Source organism: Bison bison, unplaced genomic scaffold, assembly GCF_000754665.1.
Source record: "Bison bison bison isolate TAMUID 2011002044 unplaced genomic scaffold, Bison_UMD1.0 scf7180017864376, whole genome shotgun sequence".
In the NCBI taxonomy this organism is placed as follows: Eukaryota; Metazoa; Chordata; class Mammalia; order Artiodactyla; family Bovidae; genus Bison; species Bison bison.
In genome coordinates, this window is record NW_011494948.1 from 201,321 (window position 1) to 219,730 (window position 18,410).

General features: G+C 36.6%; 1 protein-coding gene across 1 annotated transcript in view; it reads left to right on the forward strand.

Moving 5' to 3' along the window:
- The window catches only part of UHRF2 (ubiquitin-like with PHD and ring finger domains 2, E3 ubiquitin protein ligase), a 70,423-nt gene that overhangs the window by 37,465 nt on the left and 14,548 nt on the right, over nt 1–18,410 (forward strand). The window contains exons 6-10 of the mRNA XM_010857097.1: nt 6,444–6,553; nt 8,437–8,623; nt 14,210–14,333; nt 14,729–14,836; nt 17,604–17,708. Of these exons, the coding sequence (XP_010855399.1) occupies nt 6,444–6,553; nt 8,437–8,623; nt 14,210–14,333; nt 14,729–14,836; nt 17,604–17,708 (634 nt within the window). The remainder of the gene's footprint in view (nt 1–6,443; nt 6,554–8,436; nt 8,624–14,209; nt 14,334–14,728; nt 14,837–17,603; nt 17,709–18,410) is intronic.

The following is an 18,410-nucleotide window of genomic DNA, read 5'->3' on the forward strand; positions in this document are numbered from 1 at the left end:
TTCGTTTTCTGAATGTTGAGCTTTAAGCCAACTTCTTCACTCTCCTCTTTCACTTTCATCAAGAGGCTTTTTAGTTCCTCTTCACTTTCTGCCATAAGGGTGGTGTCATCTGCATATCTGAGGTTATTGAGATTTCTCCCAGCAATCTTGATTCCAGCTTGTGTTTCATCCAGCCCAGCATTTCTCATGATGTACTCTGCATAGACGTTAAATAAGCAGAGTGGACAATATACAGCCTTGACATACTCCTTTCCCTATTTGGAACCAGTCTGTTGATCCATGTCCAGTTCTAACTGTTGCTTCTTGACCTGCATACAGATTTCTCAGGAGGCAGGTCAGGTGGTCTGGTACACCTTAGACTTAAACAATTGTATGTCAGTTATATCTCAGTAAAACATGGAGTGGAGCAGAGGGGAGAAACTTCTCCCTACTCATAGAACATAAAGATATTCTCCATTATTACCTTATAAAAGCTTAATACCAGCTTTCTTTAGCTCTTTAATCCACTTGAAGTAGGTTTTTTGGTACAATGTGAGGTAAACATTAGACTTGCCTTAATACATGTGAATAATCATTTTTCCTGGCATCATCATTTAAAAGGCCATTCATCCATCTGATCTCTATTTTGTATCATTGGTTTGTTTTGTATATCCTTACATAAGTTTCATACTTTCATAATATGACAGAGCATTCTAGTCATCTTGGTAACATCTACATAAAAACCATTAGGAATTTGATAAGTACAGGATTAAATCTAATCTATGAGTGTGATTTCTTTGCATTTATTTAGGTCTTTAATATGATTTTGTCATGCTTTTAATTAGGTTAGGCATGTGCGCTCAGTAGTGTCTGACTCTGTGATCCCATGGACTGTAGCCACCCCCAGGCTCCTCTGTCCATGAGATTCTCTGGGCAAGAATAATGGAATAGGTTGCCATTTCCTTCTCAAGGGGATTTTCCCAACCCAGGGATTGAACCCAGGTCCCTGTGTCTTCTGCATTGGTAGGTGGATTCTTTACCCCTGGTGCCACCTGGGAAGCCCTTTTTATTAGATTGGACCGTATGAAATGTTTTTATAGATTCAAAATATTTGAATGTTGACAATTATATGACTCAGCCTGGTAGAATTCTCTCCAGAGGTCTGATCTTATGTGTCTTTTATTCTTATTTAGCCTCAGGTACCACTTGTTGTTATAAGTAAATAAATTTCATTTTTCTTTCTTACTGGTATGTAAATAACCTTTGATTTTGGATCCATTATCTTTACTAGAGTTATTAATTTTAATTTACATGTAGGTAGTTTTGGGGTTTTTATGCTTGTAATCATAATCTGTGAATTATGTTTGTGTTAGTCACTCAGTCATGTCCGACTCTTTGCGATCCCACGGGCTATAGCCCGCCAGGCTCCTCTGTCCATGGAATTTCCCAGGCAAGAATACTGGAGTGGTTTGCCATTCCCTTCTCCATGAATTACATTTATGTGTTCTTTTTCCTTTGATCTTTAACTTTGTCTTCATTCACCAGTTGCCACTTGGTTGTTAGAAGGAGGTGGTGAGAGTAGGTATCTTTTTTTTTTCCCCCACCCTGATTGCCAAGAAAAAACTTTGTTGAACATTTTACTAACACTTACAATGTTTGACAGGTATTTTGTAGGTATGCTTTCCTGGATTTGGCTTGACAGTATTTTGTGTAGGATTTTTCCATTTGGGTTAGTGAGTGAAATCTGTATATTATCTTTCCTATCTAGCTATCCTTTACAAATTATGTTGATTTTATAAAAATAGTGTGCTGTAATATTTTTCTGTTTTATGGTAGAATTTTGTGTCCTTTTCTTGAATGTTTATTAGAACTTCTCAGTTAAGGTCTTTGGGGCTGAGTTTTCTTTGTACAAAGTTGTTGTTTTTTTTTCCCCCCTGTAATGATTATATAGAACTATAAGGTGCAAAGGAAGAAGCAAATAGAGGACATGATTTTTAATCTGCCTTGGAGATTTGATAAGGGAACTTGGAGTTAAAGTTCATTATTGTTTCTAATTTTTAATGTGAGTACCAAAAGGTGAATATGCTTAAACTATCTAGTTAACACATTGTATTTTTCACTTGTCATTTCTATTTCTATTTGAGCTTTGAAGAAAATAGAAGTCTAGGGTTTAAATCCATTTTTCCAACTTTTGTTCACTTACTCTTGTTTACTTAATACTATATAAAATTAGATTAGAGTTTCCTAAGTAGAATTTGAATCCTACTTAGCAAAAAAAAAAAAAAAAAAATTTAACCTCAAACTATGAATATACTTAACGTATTTTGCATCTTTTTTATAGGGTTTCATTTACTAAATTTTATCTATACTTGTTTATCATAACATCGCTAGTGGTGATTTTATTATTGAATGTACCATTTTTACAGAATATAAACTTGATGTCCATATCAAGTTATAAATCAAAGTTTACTGTATTCCAACCGTATTGGCCTCCTTATGTTGCTTAATCATACAAACATGCTCCTGTTTCAGAGCCTTTGCCCTTGACCATTTCCTCTTACTGGTCTACTCCACACCGGTATTCATTTGACTGGCTTTGTCTTTTGTTTTATTCTTTATTCAAACATCACTTTGAAAGACAACTTTCTTGATCATGCTGTGTAAAATCATACACACCCGGCATGGGTTACTTAAATTCTCCTTTAGTCTAACTGAATTTCTTTATGATACTGATTATCACCTGACATTTATTGTTCTCTCTTGCCCTACTTGTATTAGGTTCTTATTATTGCTGTAACAAATTATCACAGACTTTAGTGGCTTAAATTGGAGAAGGCAATGGCAACCCACTCCAGTACTCTTGCCTGGAAAATCCCAAGGACTGAGGAGCCTGGTAGGCTGCAGTCCATGGGGTTGCGAAGTCGGACACGACTGAGCAACTTCACTTTCGTGCATTGGAGAAGGAAATGGCAACCCACTCCAATGTTCTTGCCTGGAGAATCCTAGGGATGGCAGAGCCTGGTAGGCTGCCATCTATGGTGTCACACAGAGTCAGACACGACTGAAGCGACTTAGCAGCAGCAGCAATGGCTTAAATAATACAACTTATTATTTTGCAGTTCTGTAAGGCAGAAGACTTACAAATTTTACTGGGCTAAAAGTATCAGCAGGGGGTGTTTTCCGTTTTGGACACTCTGAAGAAAAAAATAGTTCCTTGCCTTTTTAAGATTTTAGGGGTTTCCCAGTTCCTTGGCCTATGGCCTACTTCCTCCATTTTTGAAGCCAACAAAGTTGTATCTTTGACTATTCGTTTTTAGTCACATCTTCCTTCAGGCTCTTTCTTCCCTCTTCTACTTTCAAGATCCCCCATGATTACCTTTGGTCTATCTATATAATCCTATTTAAAGGTTATTAACTTCATAATGTCTGCAGAGTCCCTTTTGCCATGTAAGGTAATATATTCATAGGTTCCTGGGCTGATAACAGATATCTTTGGGGCATATTATTTCGCTAGTCATACCACTAGAATGTTAATGCTTTGATTTTTGTTTTTGTTGCTGTGTGTCAGACCCTGTTCTAAGAACTAGTTAAAATAGATATTCAGGAGATACAGTATTTCATAGAATCTGAAATTAACTTTTCTGTATTTTAACATCTATGAAATTAGGGTGTATCTTAAAATTGCTATTGGACTGACTGAAGTTGGGTTCTTTCAGATACTTGATTTTACTTCTACTAGTTACCTTGGAGTGCCATCTAACTTGAAGTTAAATTTTCTATATCTAGAAATAGGACTAAAGAAGAAAGTATAATATGTAATGGCTTTATGGATAGTATGTAACAGCTTTATGGTCTGACACTATAGCTATAACTGTAATACATGGAAGAAATATACACAGAAATTTTAAAGTATTTTCTATAATCCTAATGATAACTGGTGAAAATGTCTTATGTGTAACGTGGAATAAAGCAAAGAAGTACTTATAGCATTCTCATTTAGGCATCCCTGGTGTCTTTGAGAACTAGGATTTTCTGATTGTGAAAGAAAAGAGAAACAGATAAATAATTGCTTTGTCAAAAGCAAACTTACCCTTCAGTTCTGAATTTGAACAGAAACTGTTTGCATGAGCTCATGAGGTATCTTGTATATGTATTAATGTGTATGTCTCAATTTTGTAGGTTTGTCCACTAAAAAGACCTGAAAATAGCAATCAGTCCAGTTGCAGTAAGCTTTTTAGCACCTAAATTGTGGTCTTGAAATAACCATTTCCACCTAAAAGAAGGCTTCCCGGATAGCTCAGCTGGTAAAAAATCCACCTGCAATGCCGGAGACCCTGGTTCAATTCCTGGCTTGGGGAGTTCCCCTCTGAAGGGTTAGGCTCACCCATTGCAGTATTCTTGGGCTTCCCTGGTGGCTCAGACAGTAAAGAATCTGCCTGGAATGTGGGAGACCTGGGTTCAATCCCTGGGTTGGGAAGATCCCACGGAGGAGGGCATGGCAACCCACTCCAGTATTCTTAACTGGAGAAGCCCCATGGACAAAGGAGCCTGGCAGGCTACAGTCCATGAGGTCGCAAAGAGCCAGACATGACTGAGCGACTTAAGTGCACACACACACACACCCCTAAAATACCAGGCTTCATTGGAGATAAGACGACAGGCTACAGGCAGAAATGTACCAGAAGAACTAGGGACATCTTGTCTCGCAGATAACAAGGAAGCCCACAAAGACTGCTAAACTCTTGTCAGAAAGATATGAGAGTCAACTGGCTGAAGATGAGAGAATTTGACCATCATTAAGGCAAATAATAACTAAAGTGGATTGAAACACCTCAAATATGTAAACTCATAGTAATATGGAAACTGGTCACCTACATAGAATGTTTGAGAGCTATTTTTTTTTTTTTAACTGCTAAAGAAAGTATTCCATTTTTTTGTTATATGAGCTATACCACTGAGTTACCAAATAATTGATGTGGTCATGTTTTTCTTTATGGAATTATTTCAGCAAATAAGTGAAAAGGGAGTGAAAGAACTAGAATATCAACATTATCCAATCCCCAGTGAATTAATCTAGTCGTTGAGCATCTGTGGCTGCTATCATCATAGGAAAAGACAACTAAATAATTAGGTGCTTACTGATGAAAATAGACCTGTAGATGATTTTACTCAAAAAATGAACCTATTTGAGTAAACATTGAGAGGAAGGGTCAGCGGTTTTATTCTATAAAGAGCCAGATAGTGAATAGTTTAACCTTTGGCCGCCAGATGGTCTCTGTCACAACTCAGCTCTGCTGCTGTAGCATGAAACCAGCCATAGAGAATACATAAACGAATAGGCATAGCTGTATTCCAGTAAAACTGGAACACATTTTTTAAAACATGCCTCAAAGCCACAGTTTTTGACCTTTTCGCCAGACCAACTACTGATTTACTGGAAACACAAATGACAGAAAAAACTGAAATGAACTTAGGGAATTCAGATATCAAAATCAAAACCATGGGAAACTGTAGGACAAATGGTGGGGGTTCATCAACAAGTTATAAGGGAAAAGATTGGGAATTTAGTTTTTGAAACACAGAACTATATCATATACTTAGGGAGGAAGACAGGTGAGAAGAGTGAAGAAAATTAAGGTAAAGGTGACTCGTGGGAGGGCGTGAAGAGGTTTTGACTTGGAGGGAGGATGTGAAGTGCTGAGGGAGTTGATAGTCCTGTCTCTTGTCATGGTTGATTACAAGGATATGTGCCTTTTACTTGGCTAAACTATACATCTGTCTATAAATTTTCTGCATTTGTTTGCATTCTACATTAGAAGTTTTAAAAGAAAGGTGAAATATTTGAAAAAGTCACCAAGCAAATAGTAACCAAAAAAACCAAAGGTACACTTCTGATACAAAATGCGTTAGTAGAGATAGAAATACCTTTCATAAGAACATTTAAGTATTCTTAGTCTGTATGTACCTAATAATATATCTTCAAAAATATAAAGCAAAATTTGGTAGATTAAAAGAATTATATAAATCTATAGTTACGGCAAGAAACTTTGAAGTATATGCAAATAGCTATAAATATGTTTGTGAAAAATATGGCTTAGTATTTGAAAGACTTTTCTTTGTAATGAGGTCATCTGTTTACTCAGAAACATGCATATTTATTGGAAATATGTTTAAATCTTTTGTTTTAATTGGGAGTATAATTTTACCTTACCTTTAAATTTACAAGATAGGTGTCTTCTCACCAAATGATCTAAGTCTTGATTTTTTTTTTCCCCTAATATTAAAGTTAAATTTTAACTTCAAATATTAATCACTGGACTTTTCCTACTGTTGGAAACAGTAATTCAGTGATTAGAATAGCTATTACCCCATTTTAGTAGTGTTCAGTGAGTTTTGAAACTGACTTTTAATTACTGTTTGCATATGGTTTAGATTTTGCTGACCTTTGTTCCTTTTTTAAACAGGGGTTCTGAAGGAAAATTAAATGACTGTCAGATAAGATTCATAAATGAAATCTTCAAGATCGAGAAACCTGGAGCCCATCCTCTTTCATTGGCAGATGGAAAGTTTTTAAGTATGGATCTTTCTTATGGGCCGAGACTGCATGTATTGTTCAGGATTGCCGTTTTGACTAGCCAGGGAATGACTTTTGAGGAAGTACAAAACTAAAAACCATACAAATTGATTTTCAAGACAACCATTTTGATATAAGATCAATTTGGTTTAATGGATTTTTATCAAATGATAAAATTTGTTTCCAAAGAGTATTTTCTCATCTTGGCATTTTATTGCCATTTTCTTGCTGTTTCCTTTATTATAGTCTGTCCAGATAAAAAACTCACTTTGGTAATGTGGCCATTTAAGATTAATAGTTAATAATGAGGCTTATTTTTATACTAGTAGAGCCTAAGAAGAATAATGCTGGTTGAGCCCTGAATTTCTGGGAGGTAATGAATGATTTATGTAATTGTTAGAATGTAGCCTCATCTCCTCATTGTATGTAACGTAATTTCATGCAGCTAGTTGGTAACAAAGGTAGGACTAAATTCTAAGTCTTTTCCTTCATAGTTCAATTTCTATCTTTCCAAATAGGTTACAGTGTCTCATACTCTGTTAATTCTAATTTGTGTGTGTGTGTGTGGAGAACAATTCATTGAGCTTTTGCCATGTGTTGATGTCAGTGTCTCATATATTCTGGCAAAAGAAATATTCAAGATTTAAAGAATCCTGCCTATCCTCCTCTTAACCACAGTTGTGCAGAATTAGAGCAAGACAAATCCTTTAACAGATTAATAACTAGACTTCCATGTTACTGGTTTAAGCCATACTCGTTTTTTGAGACTGCAATGCTAAATACATCTAGACTTGAATTAAGAACTTTAAGGCATACTGTGTATGATTGTATGGTTATATTCAAGGAATAAGGGTAACTTGTTAAGTAAATTTGTTTAATATGATTTGCTCTCAGTAAAACACAAAAGAAAAATTGACTAGGTTTTTCTTGTGTTTTCTCTGTCAGTATATCTGCATGTATATGTTCTTTGCCTAATGCTAATCATGTTATAGCTACGACTTTGAACTTCTGTGTAAGGAAACCATTTCAGAGCCACAGCCAGACTGCCAGTGATCACTCTAAACCAGAAATCTAAACATACCTTTGGCAACATGTCATTCTAGACATCTTTCTGTATCTGTATAATTCATCTTTGTGTGTTTATACAGTTCTGTATAAAAAATTTATTCTGCAGTTTCATTTTTTAATATATTTGGCTATCTATATTATAGTTCTTATAAATTTACCTCATTTTTCATAAAATTTATCCAACTGTTACTCTTTTGATACTTAAATTTAACTTGATGTTAGTGAGCATTACTATAAGACTTTTGTGTATATATATGTTTATTTTATAATTTCAAATGAACATTTTGGCAAAAAGTATTTTGGATTTAGTTGGGAGAGACTGGCAGAGGAGGGGTGGGCAATAAGTGGAACCTGTTAGTTGCCAGAATTCTGAACCAACTGATAAGTAAGATTAAAAAAAAATCAACTGTTAGTACTGTATTTACTAATAAAGAGTATGTTGGGGGCATAGCAAAACCAAAATGGATTTGCTGACTTCTAACAGGTATACCCCTCCTAATTTAGTCCACCTGGGGAAAGATTTGGATCTGCAGAACAGATGATACCTAACACTTCCATTTCGGAACAACTTTGTTCAGTTATTTCACTGGAAATTTTAATATATCTAATGATGCCTCATGAGTTAACTGCATTACCCCTATGCATCTTGATGCACATTTGGGAAATAGTAAAGTCTTGCACTGAATTATTCCATATGGTTCTTTTTGTTTAAAAAAAAAAAAGCTGTGTGCTATTCTCATGGGTTTTTCTTTATAAGATTCATAGACATAAAAATGATTTTAAGACTGGGCTTGCTATAATTTTGTTCTTAATAGGGAAAAATGACCCTGAATGTGACTCCTGTGGTGGAGACCCAAATAAGAAATGCCGTTCTTGCTCCTGTCATGTATGTGGTGGAAAACAGGAACCCAACATGCAAGTTCTATGTGATGAATGTAACATGGCCTATCATATTTACTGCCTGAATCCTCCTTTGGATAAGGTCCCTGAAGAGGAGTACTGGTATGATTATCAGGGGATTTTTGTTGTTACTATGTAAGAATTGAATGTGCAATATGTATTTGAAACCCCAAAAGTAGATTTCTAAAGATACAAAAGTGTAAGAGGTGGATTTATTGAGAGACATACATGTCTTCTCTTGGCAGAGATATGGTCCATCTCAGAAGACGAGTGGCCTGCATAATGTATACTGAAGTGCTTAAAATTGTATAACTAATGGTTATTTGGCATTGGTACCTTTATTCAGTTACTACAACAGCTTCTAAACTGATCTCTCACTCATTTTTTTAATCCCTCCAGTCCTTTCTCCAATATGAGTCTGTGTCCTTTCAAAAATGCAGATTTGGTAATTACTCCTTTGCTTCAGATGCTTTACATTACTGTAGAGAGCCTTGCACAGTGTTTTTTAGTTAATTTTTCCCACTGTATCTCTTACCACTTTCCTCTCTTATTTTCCCAAGTGGTCCCTAGATGGCTTCATGCAATAATGAGACTTTAAATACCAAGCAAATGGTTCAGAATTTATATTTTCAGACCCAGCCTTACCTGAACTTTATGTTCCTATATTCAACTGTTTGCTTGACTAGTATTACAAAATTAGTGACTCCAAGTGGAGATCTTGATGTCCACAAACATGTCCACTGAAATCCTACTCCTCACTCAATCATCAGTAAATAATATCATTGTCTCATCCACCTGTTGAGGAAAAAGCTGAATTTCATTTCAATTCTCTCTTCTTCGTCACATACTCTACATCCAATAACATTAGCAAATCTTACAGTTCTACTCTCATTACCCAGTTCAGCCACCATCTGTACCCTGAACTGTATGTGTGTGTGCATGTATGCTCAGTTGTGTCTGATTCTACCACCTCATGGACTGTATAGCCTGCCAGGCTCCTTTGTCCATGGAATTTTTCAGGCAAGAGTACTGGAGGGGGTTGCCGTTTCCTTCTCTGGGATCTTTGTAACCCAGGAATTGAACCTGAGTCTCTGGCATCTTCTGCATTGACAAGTGGATTCTTTACCAGCTGAGTCACTAGGAACTCTACAGTAAATGCACAGCTAGTTGTCTTGCTTTCACATTGTCTACCAGCTATCCTTCCTGCCATAGCAGCAGAATGATCTAAATCCTGAATCAGAATACTCACCTGTTTAAAACCCCTAATGTCTTCCTGTTGAATTTAGGATAAAATCTAAACCCTTGCTGTCTGTGAACCGACTTCTGCCTACTTTTAATGTTCTTCAGAACATACCGTTCCTTATTATGCCTCAGGACCTTTACACTTAATGTCTCTTTGCTTGGACTCTTGATAGGTTTGGCTCTTCTAATCTCATCTGGAATAGCACTAACCCTGATGTATTTCCTTTATCAGTCAGTTCAGTTGCTCAGTCGTGACCAATTCTTTGTAACCCCATGGACTACAGCACACCAGGCCTCCCTGTCCATCACCAACTCCCAGAGTTTACTCAAACTCATGTCCATTGACTTGGTGATGCCATCCAACCATCTCATTCTCTGTTGTCCCCTTCTCCTCCTGCCCTCAATCTTTCCCAGCAATGAGGGTCTTTTCCACTGAGTCAGTTCTTCACATGAGGTGGCCAAAGTATTGGAGTTTCAGCTTCAGCATCAGTTCTTCCAATGAATATTCAGGACTGATTTCCTTTAGAATGGACTGGTTGGATCACCTTACAGTCCAAGGGACTGTGAAGAGTCTTTTCCAATATCACAGTCCAAAAGCATCAATTCTTTGGTGCTCAGCTTTCTTTATAGTCCAACTCTCACATCCATATGGAGAAGGAAATGGCAACCCACTCCAGTATTCTTGCCTAGAGAATTCCATGGACAGAAGAGCCTGGTGGGCTGCTGACCATGGGTTTGCACAGAGTCGGACACAACTGAAGCGACTTAGCATGCATTACATCCATACTTGACTACTGGAAAAACCAAAGCTTTGACTAGGCAGACGTTTGTTGGCAAAGTAATGTCTTTGCTTTTTAATAAGCTGTCTAGGTTGGTCATAACTTTCCTTACAAGAAGCAAGCGTCTTTTAATTTCATGGCTGCAGTCACCATCTGCAGTGATTTTGGAGCCCCAAAAAATAAAGTAAGCCACTGTTGCCACTGTTTCCCCATCTATTTACCATGAAGTGATGGGACCAGATGCCATGATCTTAGTTTTCTCCATGTTGAGTTTTAAGCCAACGCTTTGACTCTCCTCTTTCACCCTCATCAAGAGACATTTTGGTTCTTCACTTTCTGCCATAAGGTTTCTTTCATCTGTTTCTGAGGTTATTGATATTTCTCCTGGCAATCTTGATTCCAGCTTGTGCTTCATCCAGCCCAGCGTTTCTTATGATGTACCATGTATATATGTTAAATAAGCAGGGTGACAATACACAACCTTAATGTACTCCTTTCCCAATTTGGAACTAGTCTGTTGTTCCATGTCCAGTTCTAACTATTGCTTCCTGACCTGCATACAGGTTTCTCAAGAGGCAGGTCAGGTGGTCTGGTATTCCCATCTCTTTCAGAATTTTCCACGGTTTGTTGTGGTCCACAGAGTCAAAGGCTTTGGCGTAGTCAATAAAGCAGAAGTAGATGTTTTTCTGGAACTCTCTTGCTTTTTCGATGATCCAGTGGATGTTGGCAATTTGATATCTGGTTCCTCTGCCTTTTCTAAATCCAGCTTGAACATCTGGAAGTTCACAGTTCACATGCTGTTGAAGCCTGGCTTGGACAATTTTGAGCAATACTTTACTATCATCTGAGATGAGCACAATTGTGTGGTAGTTTGAGCATTCTTTGGCATTGCCTTTCTTTGGGATTGGAATGAAAACTGACCTTTTCCAGTCCTGTGGCCACTGCTGAGTTTTCCAAATTTGCTGGCATATTGAGTGCAGCACTCTCACAGCATCATCTTTTAGGATTTGGAATAGCTCAACTGGAATTCCATCACCTCCACTAGCTTTGTTCACAGTGACGCTTCCTAAGGCCCACTTGACTTCACATTCCAGGATGTCTGGCTCTAGGTGAGTGATCACACCATCATGATTATCTGGGTCATGAAGATCTTTTTTGTATAGTTCTTCTGTGTATTCTTGCCACCTCTTCTTAATATCTTCTGCTTCTGTTAGGTCCATACCATTTCTGTCCTTTATTGTGCCCATCTTTGCATGAAATGTTCCCTTGGTATCTCTAATTTTTTTGAAGAGATCTCTAGACTTTCCCATTCTATTGTTTTCCTCTATTTCTTTGCATTGATCACTGAGGAAGTGATCTTATCTCTCCTTGCTATTCTTTGGAACTCTGCATTCAAATGGGTATATCTTTCCTTTTCTCCTTTGCCTTTCACTTCTCTTCTTTTCACAGCTATTTGTAAGGCCTCCTCAGACAACCATTTTGCCTTTTTGCATTTATTTTTATTAGGGATCGTCTTGCTCCCTGTCTCCTGTACAATGTCATAAACCTCCATCCATAGTTCTTCAGGCATTCTATCAGATCTAATCCCTTGAATCTATTTGTCACTTCCAGTGTATAATCATAAGGGAGTTGATTTAGGTCATACCTGAATGTCTAGTGGTTTTCCCTACTTTCTTCAATTTAACTCTGAATTTGGCAATAAGGAGTTCCTGGTCTGTGCCACAGTCAGTTCTCTGTCTTGTTTTTGCTGACTGTATAGAGTTTCTCCATCTTTGGCTGTAAAGAATATAATCAGTCTGATTTCGGTGTTGACCATCTGGTGATGTCCATGTGTAGTGTTCTCTTGTGTTGTTGAAAGAGGGTGTTTGCTATGACCAGTGCATTCTCTTGGCAAAACTCTATTAGCCTTTGCCCTGCTTCATTCTGTACTCCAAGGCCAAATTTGCCTGTTACTCCAGGTATTTCTTTTATACCTTTATATTTACGTTATAGCACTTACCATTTTCTGAAATTGATTCCTTGTGTGTACTAGTCTTCCTTAACTATTTACAAATATTTTAATCACAAACATTTATCCCTATCCAGTGCTAAAATAGTTCCTAGATTCATAACAGACCTGATGAAGAGATGGATCCCAGGGATGACTATAATTAGAGGACTCTTAGATTACTCTGTGAAGTATTTCTACATTCATATTGAGGTCCTTAACCTTACATCTTTTCTACTTCTCCAAATCACATTGTCTGGATATTTAGTCTCTGAACTCATTTTCTCATTAGAGATGATACCTGCTTTCACCATAAGATCTTTGATAAAATTATAGTTAGAAGGTTGGCATATCAGGTAAAGCAGTCTTTCTTAAAACAAATTAAGTTTTGGAAGTGTTCCTGATTTCCAAATTAGTAGGGATTTTACTTGATAATATTCATTGCCTTATCACACGTAATTTTGCCTTGGATTTATTTCTATATCTCACTGCCCGGCTAATTTTCTCAAGGTCTGAATTGTCTACGTATCTTGTCTATAGTACTAAACATAACGTCTCATAATTAGGTATTCACAATTAACTAGTGGGTATAGATATCATCATCTTTGTGAAAATATAGAAAAAGAAATCTAAGATTAATGGGTGGAATGGCAAGTTGATCTTTGGATATACCCAAAGTTTCCATTTCTTTGTGACTCAAAAATTGCCCCATTTCATTCTATAGATATACTTATTCTTTGCTTTTCAAAAATGATAACAAGGCAGCCTATAATGGTGTATACGTTACAGTGGGCTTCCCTGGTGGCTCAGTGGTAAAGAATCTGCGTGCCAGTGCAGGGGACACAGGTTTGATTCCTGGGTCAAGAAGATCCCCTGGAGAAGGAAATGGCAACCCACCCTGGTATTCTTGCCTGCGAAATCCCATGGACAGAGGAACCTGGCAGGCTACAGTCATGGGGTTTCAGAGTTGGATATGGCTTAGTGACTAAACAACAACAAACAACCCAAGTTACAGTACAGTGACAACCACAAATAGGCTAAAGGATAAACAACTGTAGAGAATTAAAATTGAGCTAGAGACAAACATCCTTTAATCCAGTATACTTGTTATAATTGGCTATAGATTTTTTACTTTGAAAATTGTAATAACCAGTTCAGATAGGGAGCTATATCAGTTGCCATCGTTCATTGTTCAGTCTAGAATCATCTATTCTTACCATTTTTGTTTTAATGGTAAAAAATTGAAATGAACGATTTCTACGTTGAGAGTTAGTGATAAGATCAGAGTTTATGGTGTCATTTGGATTGGACAGCCTTGTTTGGCTTGTGTACTGAATTTGATAATAAAATATTAAGTTCTCTAAAAGAATGGAAAGCTTAATCATGTAAATATTTTGGAAAGTTTAGTACTGAAATGCCAACTGAAACTCTAATATGCACTAAATATTCAGTTCAGTCGCTCAGTTGTGTCCGACTCTTTGCGACCCCGTGAATCTCAGCACGCCAGGCCTCCCTGTCCATCACCAACTCCCGGAATTCACTCAGACTCACGTCCATCGAGTCAGTGATGCCATCCAGCCACTAAGTATTACACATCTTAAAAGTTATTCTAAACTAGAAAGGCCATTATTTGTTATTGACATTAATACATTATCAAAATTCTTTTTTTTTTTTTTAAAGGTATTGTCCTTCCTGTAAAACTGATTCTAGTGAAGTTGTAAAGGCTGGTGAAAGGCTCAAGATGAGTAAAAAGAAAGCCAAGATGCCATCAGCTAGTACTGAAAGCCGAAGAGATTGGGGCAGGGTAAAGAAGGAAGTCTTTTTCTTCCTAGCTATAATGTTTATAATTGTAGTGCAAGTTATAATGTTTCAATTCCAGTAGTAGTAATGATATAAGTGATAATCTGAAATGTTAACAAATAACAATATTGACTAATCATATACATTGTTGGGATGTGCCTAATGGCCCAGTGGTTAAGCCTCTGCTCTTCCACTGCAAAGGGTATGAATTCAACTCCTGGTTGGGGAACTAAGATCTTGCATGCTGAACAGTGTGGCCCCCAAAAAAGGGAAAAAAAATTGTTAAATATTAATCATTAATTGTAGAGTTTTATTTTATCTGCATTTTATGGGGATTGAGGGCTTTCTTTAAGATTTAAAATAGCTGATTTCTCAAACAACTTGTTTGGTACCTTGTAGGGAATGGCCTGTGTTGGTCGCACTAGAGAATGTACTATTGTTCCTTCCAATCATTATGGACCTATTCCTGGAGTTCCTGTTGGATCAACTTGGAGATTCAGAGTTCAGGTATGTTTCTGATTGGCTTAGTCAAAAGAGTAAAATTGGGTATACCTCACATTGTAGCAGTGTTAATATTAGTTGATTCTAAGTGAACTAACGTAGGTAGTATCATATGGCATTCACTTTTTAAAATGAACAATTTCCTGTAGGATAATTAGGCACTTCCTCATAGCTTAGCAGACAGAGGAACATAACATCATGGACTTGGGCATCATCTTAGCCTTTGTATCACTTTGTTTTATTTTTCTGTTATTGTTATACTCGTTAAAGTTATTATTCAGTATTCTGAAGAATTTTCCTTGCCCAAAATGCAATATTTGAAATAGATCTTCCGTCATGCAGTAAGTTCTCATTTAATGTTATTGATCTGCAAGGAAGCTCCCTTAGATAGTATTATTCTTCTCAGTGAATATTAAGATACTGGTCAGAGGAAATGTCATACAGTCCAAGGATTCGATTACTTCCCTTTTTATCTTAAAGAAGACTCTTATAGTTTTCTAATTACTTCTTTAGAAAGATAATTTTTTCATTGTGGAAAATTTAATGTGGGGAAAAAAAAATCTCTTAGTTTCCAGTTAGACAGGGTTCTAAACTTTCAAGAGCTGAATAGTGCTGGTGCTTAGAACTTTGATGAAATTCTATGATTAAAATAATGTAATACATATACTTAGCTTGAAATGTTGAATACTAGTGTATGATTTATATTTTAAAAACCTACTCTCCACCCATTTTCTGTTTCTAAAAGACAGTCACTTTAAAGTTACTTCTGAATTTACCTCCTTATATCTAAATAATATATGGCTTTTGTCTGTATTTTGGTTTTGTTAACCTCTTTCTGTGGAAGACAGGCATTTAGTTTAACAAGTACTGTATTTTTTATAAATGGAAAGTTTTTGGCAACCCTTTGTCCAACAGGTCTATTGGTGCCATTTTTCTGATAGCATTTTAAAATTAAGGTATGTACATTTTTTGGACATAATGCTGTCAAGCACTTAAGACTACAATATAGTGTAAATAGTGGCTTTTTTATATACCGGGAACCCAGAAAATTCATGGGGCTTGCTCTGTTGTGATATTCACTTTACTGCAGTGGTCTGGAACCAAACCTGGAATATCTCTGAGGTATGCCTGTACAATAATATTTATTTTTTATACTATGCATTATTGATAATATTTAAATATAGAATAAAAGTTATAAAATACACTTCATTTTAGTTGCTCAGTTGAGTCCGACTTTGCAACCACATGGACTGCAGCATGCCAGGCTTCCCTGTCCATCACCAACTCCCACTTAATTGTCTTGTTCTTTGGTTATTTTTTTGTTTTGTTTTTAATTTTTTTTCTTTTTGTATACCTGTCATTCGTTCCCAAATTCTAAAAACCTCATTAATATGGTCTAAGATGACTTTGAAGCCATTGACTTGAGCAACTAGAAGGATAGATTTGCAGTTTAGGAAATAGGGAAGATTCAGCACAGATATATTTTTGGGTTGTTCATAAAGCTGAGAATCAGATGGTCTTTGCTTCTAAAAGTACTTGGTATTTCCAAGGCCTAAATCCAGGTTCTGTTGTTTTTATCATCTTCTCATTGACTTCTAATGTACCTCTTTACCCAGCACACTATACAGGCTTGAATTTCAGTTTCCCTTACTCTGAGAACAGTTGTGTAATAAACAAATGAATAGAATACTTCTCTTGGGGAGTTTGAAGTACATGAAGAAGTGACACTTAGTTTAAGTGAGGCAGAATTAAAGGTATTTGGGGAAATGTAGTAAGCCCATTGCAATAAACTAAAAATGAGTGATATGTTTGAGTATTACTGAGTAGTTGGGCTTAGATGTATAAATTCCATAAAGAAGAAACTGGATATAAGGATGAGAAAGTAGGTAGGAGCCCAGTTGAGAGAAGGTAACATATAATACTTAACTTGGGCTTGATATACTATTATGACCATTTAATACATGTTAAGCAGTTGAAAATTAAAAGCAGATTTGTTCTTTAAAGGGTTATTCTGTTTTTGATGGGTAGAAGGAATTTGAAGGAGCAAAGCTGGAGGCAGTGAAAAAGGGTATGTTTTTTAAGTATTCATGACTCAAATTAGAATTATATCAGTGAATGTGGAAAATGATGGGTTTGAGAAGATTAGGAAGTCAAATGAGCAATATTTACAACCAGATGGGTTTGAAGAATACAGAAAAATGAAGCTGAAATAACTGTTGCCTGTCTGACTTGACTGGGCTTCTGCCTGCAATGCAGGAAAACCTGGGTTCAGTCCCTGGGTCCGGATGATCCCCTGGAGAAGGGAATGGCAACCCACTGCAGTATTCTTGCCTGGAGAATTCCATGGACTGAGGAGCCTGGTGGGCTACAGTCCATGGGTTGCAGGGTCAGATATGACTGAGCGACTAACAGTTTCACTTTGACTTGACTAGGGAACAGTACCATAATGAAAGATGAGAAATGAGGAGTTCTGGAATACTGATAGTAAATTATTTTTCACCTGAATTGAGCTGGAATTACACAGGATGATGATTATTTAATAGTTATTTTGAAACTCAAAATTCTAGGCCTGAGCAGTTTTACGAGTCATTACTTCAGTACCTGAGGAATATATAGTTGGGGAGAAGTCAAGTCTGAGCAAAACATGGAATTCTGGGTGACATTCGGTTCTTAGTTGGAAGCTTTTAGGATACAGTAACATATGTGAAACCATTTTGTAAATGTAACTTAATGAACTGTTTGAAGGTATTTTGAGTCTCACTTGATGTTATAGGTGAGTGAAGCAGGTGTCCATCGACCCCATGTTGGTGGAATTCATGGTCGGAGTAATGATGGCGCTTACTCTCTCGTCCTGGCTGGTGGATTTGCAGATGAAGTAGTAAGTCATGATGCAACCTTGTTCTTTAGAACCTGTCTTGATTATTCAGTAAAATACAGAAGCTTTGTCCAGGATAAATCCCATCTCTTTTAGCATCACTTTTGTGTTGAAGTGGTCAGTTCTATACAAGTAACATAGTAAATCAGTCAGTGTCTTTAATCATTTCTTGTGCTGATTACTGCAATGAAAATAGTCACATTTTCTTTAGAGCTCATTTTAATTTGGGGATAATTGTAGATTGACTATTATTAGAAATAATACAAAAATGTCTGTGCCCTTTACTCAATTTCAGCCAATGGTAACATCTTGCAAAACTATAGCCCAATATCACAACCAGGATACTGATACTGCTATACATTCAGGACAACATTTTCCTTACTGCAAGGTCCCTCACATTGCCCTTCTTTAGCCATCATACTATTTCTGCTTCCCCAATATCCCTTAACTCTAGACAACCACTAATTTGTTGTCCATTTCTATAATTTTTGTCTCTTAAACATTTTTTATAAATGGAATCTTCTAGTGTATAATCTTTGGGATTAGGTTTATTCAGTCAGCATAGTCCTCATTGTGGCATGTGTCAATGGTTCATTCCTTTCTATTGCTCAGTAGTGTTCCATTGATATAGGTGTATCACAGTGTAACCATTCATCCATTGCAGCAAATAATGCTGCAGTAAACATTTGTGTACAGGGGGTTTTG